This window comes from Sciurus carolinensis, chromosome 4 (assembly GCF_902686445.1).
Source record: "Sciurus carolinensis chromosome 4, mSciCar1.2, whole genome shotgun sequence".
NCBI classification, from domain to species: Eukaryota; Metazoa; Chordata; class Mammalia; order Rodentia; family Sciuridae; genus Sciurus; species Sciurus carolinensis.
In genome coordinates, this window is record NC_062216.1 from 101,300,464 (window position 1) to 101,313,594 (window position 13,131).

Here is a 13,131-nt window from a genome sequence, read left to right on the forward strand (position 1 = left end):
GTATGAATAGGATTTAGTATCTGTCAGTGGAGAGTAATGGTCCACCGGGCTGATCATGGTCAGTTTCTTAGGCCTTGGTTTCACAATAGTTTGGGGTTTTGTAGACTTGCTGAACTCAGTGGTGGAGATGATGAGGCAGCAGAAATTGTCAAGGAATGACACAGCAAGGGCACTGATTGAAGGTACAAATCATGTTCAGGAATTTTCAGATTTTCCAGTTTGTCTAGAGCAGTTGCTCTCAGTCCTGGTTGCTTGCTTATGACTATAATTACCAGGGAAATTAAAAGCAAAAGCATCCTAATGACCAGTACCTCCTGGGACTAATTTGATTATAATCTTTAAGCCCAAACATTAGTACTTTCACAAAGCTCTTCATATGTACTATTTGGCCAGTCCCTAGGAAGAAAAGTACTGAATTTGAGCCTAGAGAATGAGACAGAATGATAAGATCTAGAAAAGGAATTGAGGGCTGCCCTATGGATATAGGGTTGCATTTGGATATGATCTAGTAGGCAATATGGAATAATTTGGTTCTGAATAGGAAAGGATATAATCAAAGTGGAATCATAGGGCAATTAATTTTGCTGGAGAGATGAAATGAGTTAGAGCTAAAGAACTCAGGACCCACTCCCAGTCTATGCAGAAGGCTGTAGGGGCACCAAAAGAGTATGGTGGGAAAGGGAAAGGCCTGTGAATGAGCCACAAAGGGGACTCAGAGTTAGCTGTGGGGCTAAGCATGGGGCAAAGACTTCATGAAGGACTTTGTGAGAACTTTTTTTTTTTAAATCAAATATATGGAAGGTAGAATAAAAACTGGTTTGTAGAAATATGTTGAATGTTGTTTTGATGGACTGTGATTGAGATTTGGAAGAACATAACAGTGGATATCACCACAAGGTTGGGCATGTAGGAAGGATTTAGGAGGTGGCTCATGGCTATCAGTAAAACAGGTGGAGTTCCTATCATTTTGGGATAAAAACATATCATTGTGAGGAATAAATAGAGAAGACTGGGACAGAATCTTTAGATGTATCTTAGTTTGTGGAGTAGAAGGAAAAGGAATCATTGAAGGAGATTCAGTAAAACTAGTGGGTTGGATTTTCCTTCAAATGTGGAACAGGTATAATTACAATAGATATAATTTCATTTTTCTGCTTGGAAAGATTAAATGCTTTATATTTTCCTTCCACCCCAAAAGGTGACGGCAGTTTTGGATCTGTTTATCGAGCAGTCTATGAAGGAGAGGAAGTGGCTGTGAAGATTTTTAATAAACATACATCACTTAGGCTGTTACGACAAGTAAGAAATCCAATAATGTTATTATATTAAATCATACATTATTAGTATCCTGGAACTCTTATTTTTGGTGAAAATGAAAAATAATGACCACATTTCCCTCAAAAGTTTGAGCTTAATTATGAAATCCTACTTTATCCTTTCTTTGTGGAGTAAAAATTTTCCCTCTTGTTAAAAGACAAAGATAGCATTTTGAAAATTCTTGTTATTGTGATACTTAAGTCAGATGTACAATATTTTGGGGAAAATTCACCCTTCCTATTTTACTTTGGAAATTTGATACTCAAAAATATGCATCACATACAAGCAACCAGGCATTCCCTAGAGACTGTTAGAAATGCAGAATCTTGGGAACTGTAAAGGGCATATTTTTGTCCTTGGTATTCAGCAGTAGTCAGACTTCCAGCTGCTTCTGTCTGCTTTTGGACCTGAAGCCTAGCAAACTTCTGACATCAGGTTCTGTTTTCTGCAGAGTATTCATCTTTCATTTTTCTGGTCTACAAAGATAATTGATTTTTCTTTTTAGTAAGCACGGCATCTGTGTGTCCAGAGGGAAAGGGATAGTTTAAAGCAAGATTTCACATTGATAATTTGATTAGAGATCAGAAATCTTAAACCGAAACTCTAATTGATAAGCTTACCCTCTTCTGAATTTATCAATTTTAGAAAGAACCTACTGACTTGCCTATTATAAAAAAATGGGGAAAGCAGCATACTAATCCTGTCTCCTAATTATTTTCCCTGTTCTTATTGCAAATTTTTAAGTTAAAATTTGAAATTGGTTATATTAGTTTTCCTAAAAGTAGACATTATAACTTGAAGTAATTTACAAAACTTTTTTTTTTTTTTTTTTAGTACACCAGCTCTAGAGCATGTATTGACTCTGTGTTGAGATGAGAAAAATTATTGTTCATCTTTCTCTGCATTTTGGTACTAAAAACCAGTAAATACTTTTTATAGTTTTTGTTATTGTTTTTGTACTTGGATTTAACCTAGAGATGGATGCTTTACCACTGAGCTATATCCCCAGTCCTTTGTTTAAAATTTGTAATATTTTTTTTGAGACAAGGTCTTACTAAGTTGCTGAGGGACTTGCTAATTTGCTGAGGGTGGCCTGAAGTTTGGGATCCTCCATCCTGTCTTAGCCTCTTGAGTCCCCAGTATTACAGGCCTGTCCACACCCATTGACAGTTGATTTTTTTTTATTTGCATAGAACCAAAGCATTTTTATTATTAGACAAGGAAATGTAATCTCTAACATTTGTTGCTACCTGGTAAGAAATAATCCAAATGTTAAATAAAATATGTTCTTTATTGTTAAGTGTTTATCATCAACTGATAAAAAATAGGACCTTATTTTAAGTTGGGTCACATTTATATCCTAATTTCTTTAAGATGTAGCTTTTTGAGTTTTCTGGACTTTCTGTTTATCTTTTTTCTTTTTAAACATATTGAGAAAACTTTCCCATCATTCCTTGAAGAGTTTCTTCAGTCCTGATTATATACTTTCTATAATAGACTCTACTTCTTGAGGAAATTCCTCATTCAGCCTGTGACTTTCTATTCAATAGGAGAGAAGGAGTTCCAGGTGTTCACACATGATTAATCTGTGATTTGTATTTCTCATCTTCCTTGATAGTTCCAGTATTTCTTGGATTCCAGGGTTCTCTCTTGGTTGAATATCTTTACTTATTATGGCAGACAATCTTCAAGTAATTTTTTTTCAAAAAGGATGTTTTGGAGGTAAACAATTTTAGTCCTACAATATGAAAACTATTTTAATTTTGCTCTCATATTTGATGAATATGCTATCACACTTGATTTTTAGAAATCTAGGTTTGAAATGATTTTTCTTTTTTTGTACTTCCTGTTGCTAATAAGTAGCCTGATATCATTGAAATACTTGTTCCCATATAGGTTACCTTTAATTTGAAAACTAAAAGTTTGATCTTTTGGATTTCTCTTTCCTTTATATTCTGAAACATCTTGGATCATGGTTTTGTTTCATCTGCCTCATTTGTGAAAAATTCCCTTCTATGAATTCCCTTGTATTATTTATTATTTTCCCCTCATATATTAGTCATTGGCTAAGTTTTATTGAGTGACTATTGTGTACCAGGCTAGATAGCATGACAGCGGACACACAGTAGTAAGTTAAACTAGTCAAATGCCTGCTTTTTAGAGTCTTTACCTAGTTATTTATTATCCATTATTTCTAATCTTTCCTCTTGAATTATATATTAGATGATGAGCCCCTGGGTCTCCAATTTCCTCTCAAAATTTTATCTATGATTTGTGTAAATTACTTGACTATCTAGTTCAGATTTTTACTTTATTAGAATTACCTCATCTATAATTTAGCTTTGTACCAAATTATCTTTTAATAATCATATTTTTAACTTCCAGCAGACCCCCTCCCCCACTTTGGTGGACTCCTTTGGAGACTTTTTTTTAAATGAGATATACTGAATAATTTCCTTTAATATCAATTAGATTTTAATTTTTTATATTACTTGTACCATTTGCCATTTCCTCTGAGGTCACTTGTTCTATGGGTTCTTCTTGATCTTGTTCTTTCCTATCATACGCTTTGCAAATTAGGTATTTGTGGGTGATTTTCACATCTATAAATAAAAGATTGTGTTGATAACTAAAGGACTGTGTTGATTATTAACTGGAAATGGTATTCTTTGCATTTTTGTAGGCCTGTTTGCTGGAGTTATTGCTCCCTGAACAGGAAGACAGACCATGAGGTCTTGTTAACTGGTGGGCTTTGTTTATAGATGTGTTACTTAGACTATAGGGTGAGGATCGTGCAGGCCTGCGGAGGCCATAACTGCCAAAGGAAAGACAATGTTTCTCTGGTGTGAGTTTGAGCCTGTTACTTTCCAGTTTATTGCAGCGATATTTTTGTCTTCTTAATCTGTTGGGGAGTTCTAGATACTTCCTGCTGTGTCCTGCATCTCTTCCTACTCAAGAACATGCTGTAACAGGTTTCATCAGATAATCTGATAAATTACCTTTACTTTTCATCTTAAAAAATGAGAATTACAGTGGGTGCTCACTGTTGGGTTTATTTTTAGCCCAGTGGTTCTGACCAATTTCCTTCAGAATTCCTTCAACGCCTCTGGATTGGTTTTATTCTCACAGGATGACTCTCAATGTGGTGAACTGGTTCTGGGCTTCACAGTTACATATCGCAAGCACAAAAGAAAAGAGGAGTCATCTTTTGAAGTCTTATGTTTCAAAGGAACCAAAAGTGTTACACAGTAGCCCATTAAGTAAAATTTAGCGGAGTCACTGTTCTTTTCTTAAGGAGCGCTGGGGTGCAGAGCAGCACAGTGTGCTGATTAGCTGAGGTCTGTGTTACTGAGCCAAGTCCTATGGCAGTGAAGGTTGTATTACCTAGAAGAGTCCCACCTTTTATTTTATTTCTTCTCCTAAGGCTATAGGATTGGGGTCAGTTCTCTCTATAGTCTGTGGACTGCATGGGTGAAGGTGGACTTCATCAGCAAACATCAAGTACTCGAAGGGGGAATGAAAGCGTAACGCACAGCCCACAGTGTTAACTCTAGTGGTTCTTATTTTTGGTGCTGGGAGGGTTCATTCCTTTTCTGTCTTTTTTTATTTTTTGGTACCAGGGATTGAACCCAGGGGCTCTTTATCACTGAACCACATAACCACATGCCCAGACCCCTTTATTTATTTATTTATTTATTTTTTAAATTTTGAGACAGGATCTTGTTACATTACTTAGAGTCTCACTAAGTTGCTAAGGCTGGCCTCAACTTGAGATCCTCTTGCCTCAACCTACCAAGCTTCTGGGATTACGGGCATGTGCCACCATACCAATTTATTCCTTTTTTTTTTTTTCTTCTGAATCTCCCTGACAATAGTGATGAGGGAAAAAAGACCAGGTGAGAGAGGTGTAGAAGTCAATGCTAGCTCTGCCACTTTTATCAGAACTCAACTATATTTGGAATTCATTCATCTTCATTTTATTCCTTGGTTAATTAAAAAATGCTTTGTGACTCTGCAAAATTTAAAAAGTACATAGTTATAATTATTTTAGATATTCTAAATAATGAAAAAAAATCTCATGTCTGTGCAAAATGTCCTGGGAAAACTTTAATTATTAATAACACAAGTCACAGTCTAGTTCTACAAATATAAATATTATGAAATCTTTTGTATATTAAAGCTGGTCTATGAAACAAATCTGGTACAATCCAATCCATAGGTAATTTGTTATGTAAATTGATTTTTCAGTGTTGGTCATTAGTCTTCAATATATGTTTCAAATTTTATGGAACTCATTTGGGGAACCACAATCAAACACTAAAAATATGTATATTATATAGGGAACTAGGTGAACCAAGGAAGTGGCAGAAGAAATAGATAAAGCAGAGCATGCATAATGTGCTTCTTTAAAAATAAAAGAAAAAGAAAACCACCTTGGTGTTCAGTGCTGCAATTTGAGGGTCCTTCTACCAGTAGTCATGAGTTCAGGAAGACCTATTATACTCCCCCTTCTTTCTCTTCATAATCAGTGAGTTGCTTTCCTAGCACAGAAAATTTAGATCAGGCTTCTCCCTGTGCCTTTGAATGTAGACAAATCTAACTTGACTTGTTCTCATCAGTTTTAACCAACTGAGCTACACAAACATGGGAAAAAAGATTTTTATTTACTAAGCAGATGTGACTGCAGTTTGAAGCTCTGTTCTTAGAAAATCCCCTCCCAGGGTATTCAGCTTTTCTTCTTTAGCTTGCAGAATTCTCCACACTTCAGTTTCCTGATAAATGCAGTTGGCACTGATACTCTGCATCTTTGAAGCTGGTGGTTAAGAAGCAGAGCTTCTGCAGTGATCACAGTTTCCAACATGAATCAACATAACATCACATAAGTTGTAAATTTCAACTAAATTACAGTTTTGGAATAAAGTAGAACATGTACAGTCTAGTGCTTATAGAATTCAAAAACGATACCACCATAAAAGTAACTGTAGTCTCACATGATGTGGCCTATAAGAAGGATAAATTTCTAGAAAAGGATACATTTCCACTAAATTACGGTTTTAGAGTAAAGAGGATATAAACAATATGTTGAATATGGAATTCCAACACCATGACCTCATTAAAGAGACCGTAAAGTCTCACGTGGTGTGATCTAGAAAAAAAAAAAAAATGCATCCGAATGAAGACCTCTGACCAAACTGCAGTGGTATCTCTGCTTCTCATGGCAGCTGGGGATTGCTTTCCTAAAGGTGGACCAAGGCAGGGCACTCAAGGAAGTGTAGTAATTGAGGTGAGATCTGAGAAGCAAGAATCCTCAGCCATGTGAAAAGTGCAGGGATTTCTAGGCAGAGGTGTTGGCAAAGCAAAGATCCTGTGGCTGGAAGGACAAATACTGGGGGATTGATGCTAATGTGTCTGAAGGGTGGTGAATGAAGGGGAGGAGCCTGGGAGCTGCGAGGAGGCCTGGGGCCAAATCAGGCCAGATCAGGAAGCAAAGGAAGGAAATGGGATTTTAATCTAAGATTAGTGGGAAGTCATTAGGAGGGGAGGATTCCATATAATTCTGTGAAGTTAGGCGTCATCCTTGCAAACTATTTTTGTCTCCTGTGACTTTCTTTTTTTTTTAAAATTTGTTCAAATTAGTTATATAGGACAGTAGAATGCACTTTGACTCATCAGACATGAATGGGGTATAACTTCTCATTCTTCTGTTGTGCATGATGTAGAATCACACCAGTCGAGTGGTCATATTTGCACATAGGGTAATAACATCCATAAACTTTTACAGTCATTAAACCAGAGATTACTGTCAGAGGTTTTAGCCTATATGCTAGTTGCAGTTGATTAGTAGTGGCTGCTCGGAATCCTTGCTTGAGAAAGTTTCTGTGGCTGGCAAGAACTGAGTAGATTAAATTGATGTGACCTATTGGTATGACCACATATATATAATGACCTTTTCATGAAGTGTTCTGACAAAAGCAGAGTGAAAGGTAAAACAAAACTTAAACACTTAATTTAATAATAGTTTCAGATTAGCAGTTTATTATTAAAAATGGTGAAAAAATATGTAAAAGCTCAAATAAGAGATGAAAAGCTTTTGCTATAATCTAAGCACCCAGAGAAAACCATGGTCCCAGAAGGAGACTTGGGTAGGAGCTGATGCTGTGTTACTCATTTCTGATTTTGGACTTTCGCAGGAGCTGGTGGTGCTTTGTCACCTCCACCACCCCAGCTTGATATCTTTGCTGGCAGCTGGGATTCGTCCTCGGATGTTGGTGATGGAGCTAGCTTCCAAGGGTTCCTTGGATCGTCTGCTTCAGCAAGACACAGCCAGCCTCACCAGGACCCTCCAGCACAGGATTTCACTGCATGTGGCTGATGGCTTGAGGTAATTATGTCACTCATGGCAAGTGTGACCCTGAACTCACTCAAGCTCTGAGAATAGGTCTTACCAGAAACATTGTGTCCCACTAACATTTTGCAAGCAATTTTGGTGAAAACTACCATTTTCTGGATCAAATTTTGTAATTTCATAAAATCATTGGAAGAGCACGTGGAACCTCGTAGCTAGTGGTAGTACAGTATAAACCCAGGAGTCCTGTTCTAGCTCATGATTTTAACCCCATACTGATCTGTCTCCCCTAAAAAAATGTAGGTTAGACTTTCAAGTGTCAAGGAAAGTGTCAGTTACATAATTTTAATAAGGAATGATTAGCCCATACTTCTGAATGGACCAGTGTTGATTTGTGTTGTGTTCTGAATGGACCATCTCATGTCTCAGAGGTCCACCTGGCCCTGTGACTGGACACCAGACAGACGAAGCACTGAAGAATGGAAAATCTATGGTCTTTGGAGAAATAGAACTGGGATAAATTTGTTCCACACACTTAATAACTGCTTTTATCTTTCTGATTCCCACCCATTTCTTAATAGTCTTGACTAATACTTAATGCATAAACTAACGAGGACTTTTGCAACAATTGAAAACTTTCCAATTTAAACTCTTGGTATCTTCTGCCTTTGTTTCCCATCTTCAGTCACCCAGTAGTTCTACCTTTGTTCCTTCTCTCTAATCTCACTCTGGATCATTTTGGAAACCTTTTCAGCTCTGCTACTGAAATATATCTTCATGCAGTTCCTTCTCACAAATTCTCTCACTCCCACCTGAGGTCTGAGTTGTCATCATCGCTCATTGCCTAACTGGTTCCCTGCTTTCACCTTCTCCCAATAAACAGCCTGTTCTTTGCACAGCTGCCAGAGTCATTTTTCCTACATAGAATTGGATCAGGACTTTTTCTTGCTGTTAACCCTCTCCTACCACACTTCCTGGTTCCTGTGCTCAGCCTCCCCCAGGCTTCCTGAATATTCCAGATACTTTGTTTCTGCTGTTCTTTCAGCTAGGAATGTCTGATTTCCAGGCGTGTTCTTGGCTTGCTGCTCATTTCATTTATGTCTCTCCTCAGAGAGGATGTCCCCAGTGTTCTGATGTCTCTGGCAAATATACCACTTATTGCTGCTGAAAATTCTTTATTTCTATTATTTATTTGGTACTAGGGATTGAACCCAGGGGCACTTAACCATTAAGCCACATCCCCAGCCTTTCTTATTTTTTATTTTGAGACAAGGGTCTTGCCAGGTTGCTTAGAGTTTTGCTAAGTTGCTGAGGCTGGCTTTGAATTCGTGATCCTCTTCCTCAGCCTCCTGAGCTGCTGGGATTACAGGCGTGCAACTTTGTGCCCAGCATTCACTTATTCACTTTTAAAATCTGTCTTTGCCATGAGACATTTTGTTTTGTTCACCACTTTTATGTCCTGCACCCAGATCAGTGGGACCTCAGAAAGTATGTGTTGGTGGTAGGAAGAGAGAAGGAAAGGGAAAGGAAGGAAAACAGCACCTGGCATGTAGTGCCATGCAGCAGATGCAAATTTCTTTCTCTTCTGAAAGGTTGTGAATGTGCATTTTGGACAGTGTCTAGAAATGAAAGTGGAATGGATAGTAAGGAAAACATATACCTACCCCCAAACAAAATCGAATCAGGAGAATGTAACTATTAGTAGTTTAGAGGAAAAATAATAAATGTACTAAATGTAAAATGTATATTTCTCTTCCTGAAAGGGTTCAGAAACTACTAAAAACCATGCTGATTTTTAAGTGTATCAGGATATGGGAATTTGGAATTGGGTTGACATACCTGCTTTTGAACACCAGGGGGAACCTTGTGTTAAATTGATCCAGGCATATTCAGTTAGTTCATGCTTCTGTATTTCAAAGCTGTCTCTCTTTGCTTACTTAACTAACTCCAGGCCCTTGTTTTCCCCAAATTCTTCCACACAATCCCCAAAGCGCCCATTTATAAAATGACGACTTGCTATTTTTTATTCAACATGGTTGAAAACCCTCATCTCTAAAACAACTTATTCTAGTTCTCTGCAGTAGTACTTTAAATAACAAATCCAGCAGTTTCTGATGAAGTACATGAAATCTCAGCATATTTTCAATACTTTCCTCATTTATTCTTAGCATGATGCCAGGAAAGCTTTTTAGATTTTGTGCTGTAGGAAGCTGGTAGATTTGGGTAGTTATCAATCATCTACTAGTACTAAGTATATTTTAAAAAGTCAGTATTCTGTTATGTTATCCCAAATATATCTTGGTAAAAAGCAATAGTCACACTCCGTATTCTTAGACAAGCAGCTATTTAGAGTGACATACGAGAACTTCTTTCACCTTGTGTATCTTCTCATCTGCCATCTTGCCTTCAGCTGTTAGCTTACATCTCTAATTTGGTCCACTCCAGTGGTCTCCTTATTGTAATTCTCAACTGCTTATGAAGATATAGTCACCTGCATTTCCCACAATTTCCTGTGTTTTAATATTTTCAAAATTGAATTTATTCCCCTTGCTATTTCTCCCCACTATAAATCTGTGCTTTCTCTTGTACTCTGCACTTAGAAGGACAGGATCCCTACAATCACCTCCAAACCAATGTCCTTCCCTGCAAAAGTAAACATCCATTTGTTCACTGGGTCCTTGAAGCTATTTTACGTGATCTTTTTCATTAATATGTTTATTTTTATGCTTTTTCTGCTGTCTTGGTTCAGTATTTCCAGGAAATTACCTCAATATTTCTTCTATAATCAAACTCTAATTGTACTTGAAATTCCCTGGTGCTCCCAGTCACCTGCAAAGTGCATCCAAACTCTGTGGGATATAACATTAGAACTCTTTATTTGTGCCTCTTGCCTACCTCAGCAGCCCCCCACCATGCCACTCTTCATACTCTGCAGTACAACCAAACTGAAGGGTTGAATTTCCACTGACATTTATTTCTCTCTCTTTATATTTGTCATCCCTCTCTTTCCACAAAGTTCTAGAGAACTCATTTTCCCTTAAGAATTTATTCACACAACATCGCTACTATGCAGTTCAACTGCTCCATGAAGAGTGAGCTTTTCTCACATGTGTTTCTTGTTCCTGCTCCTTTTAGGTCATTGTATTAGGTGTCGAACAAAGAAAGGTAGAGATTATCTTCTGCTTGCGGTTGCAAACAATTCTGTCAACTCTGCTCTGTTTAACTCTGTGGTTTTATCCCTTTCTACTTCCTTAGCATTTGGTACTCCCACATTTCTGTAACCTTGTTGAGCACCTGTCTCCCCTAGATTGTGGTCTTCTTAAGAGACTGACTCTCAGAGATCTATACTATGTATTTGTTAAAGGAATGAAGGCCTTCTATTTTTAGAAAAATTCCATTCAGGATGAGATAAAGTTGACTTTAAATTATGAAGCTGAAGTTTCTTAACAATTCTTATGAATCTCATGATTAAAGAATGACTCTGTGAATATAGAACAGTTTAGTTTAATAAAATACCTGACAATACTCATTGTCACACAGTGCATCAAGTATGGCTGAATTATTGTCAGTAAGGTAATATCTGTACTTATTATGGCTTCAGAAGCTATTTTGCTATGCTATTCTATTAAAAGTTATTAAAATTGTACTTTTTAAGATTAAATTCTATAATTGAGGCTTCTAACTAACCCAGATAATCTCTTTCTCTACCTGACATTATTTCAAATTAAACTTAATTATTTTTTTAACCTTTGGGAAGTATCTGAAAGAGACTATGTTCTATAAATATACTGAAAGAGGCATGCATTATGAAGGATTTGGATGCTATTCAATGATGTATGACTTGGCTTTAATTTTTTTATTCTTAATCTCCCAGCTTTTGTCTTCAGTAGGGCAAGAATAGCTAATGGCCTTTCAATAAGCCCTTAGTAAATTTTTCTTTCAAACCCATTACTTATTGTTAAGGTCAACTTCATTAGGACATTTATCTTATTTATCAGCCAAAAATATGTATACTGAAATGAATAGGCCTAATGTCAAGTGCCATAACTACATCCTGGAAGGGAGAGAATCTGCTGCACTAATTGATGCAATTAAATGATACATGCTCTCTAGGCCATCTTGCAATGGAAAGTTCAAGATATCACAGTCTCTCTGCTCCTAATCCTTATAACCGTGAATGGGACTAAGTAATGGAGCAAATATTTATCAATATAATCTGAACACAAACCGAAACCCACAGGCAAACAAAGGATTTAAATTTACCTCCATTAAGTTCTTTGGCAAAATGTTCTGTCAAGGCAAGTCATGGTATATCTGTGACATCAGTGGGACAAAGAAGACAGAGTTGGGGAAAACCAGAATTTTGTAGATGTCTAAGGAAAGATGGTAATAGTTACATTAGTAGTTGGGTCACCAGATGCTCTTTGACCTGGTTGAGATTGAAACTTTGTTGTGTTTTATATTGATTCCTTTTATTCTTTGCTTGAAAAGTCTGACTCTGGTGGCTATCATTGCAAGGGTCAGTCTCCCATAGAAAGGATTTAACATCCTTTGACATCGTCTTCCCCAAGACAATTTCTGTCCACTCTAACTCAGTCCAAAAGTCCTTTGTTAACCTTGATTTATAACAGAATCAGTTTACAGTGAATTATGTCTTTAAACAGAGTAAGACTTAGTAGTTAGGAAAATCTTTGATTCATTATTATCAAAAAATAAAAAATTATGCAAAAGATTAGGAAATATTTTAGTCAGAAAAAAATAACAATGACAAGTGTTATAAAAGCTGGAACAAACTTTTATAGTTTTAAGAAAATTAAATAAGCTTTACAACAAAATCCTAATTGACTATTAACATATTTACATTTTTAAAATAGTTAAAATATTTATTTGATCATTGAGGGAATCAGAATTCCAGTTCAGTAATTATTAAATTATGAAATAAAACCTCCAAATATTGTTATTTGCCTGAGATGGTTTTGTCTTAAAGTTTAAATCACTCACTAGCCAGGATTGATCCTTTTTTTTTTTTTACAAAAAGCATAACCTTGCTTTGCAATATTAGATTTGTATGTTTGGATTTCCTTCTGCAATATTTCTTTCAGGGTCAAAGCACAGAATTGTTGATGTTTTTCCTGGTGGATGGAATATATTCAAGAAAATTATGACAAAAGCTATTACAACGTAAAATTCACTTTAATAAGATTTATTGTGCATTTTCTGGCAGATATCTGCACTCAGCCATGATCATATACCGTGACTTGAAGCCCCATAACGTACTGCTTTTTACCCTGTATCCCAATGCTGCCATCATTGCGAAGATTGCTGACTATGGGATCGCTCAGTACTGCTGTAGAATGGGGATAAAAACATCAGAGGGCACACCAGGTAAGAGAAAGTTTTCTGGATGATCCGCTCTTCAAGATAGATAACCAGCATCCTTAGATGTGAGTGTAGGACAGTCAAAAGAA

The 13,131-nt window shown here is 36.6% G+C and overlaps 1 protein-coding gene across 1 annotated transcript in view; it reads left to right on the forward strand.

Moving 5' to 3' along the window:
- Nucleotides 1-13,131, forward strand: part of Lrrk2 (leucine rich repeat kinase 2) — a 137,851-nt gene that overhangs the window by 102,420 nt on the left and 22,300 nt on the right. The window contains 3 exon segments of the mRNA XM_047549523.1: nucleotides 1,199-1,299; nucleotides 7,509-7,699; nucleotides 12,888-13,048. Of these exon segments, the coding sequence (XP_047405479.1) occupies nucleotides 1,199-1,299; nucleotides 7,509-7,699; nucleotides 12,888-13,048 (453 nt within the window).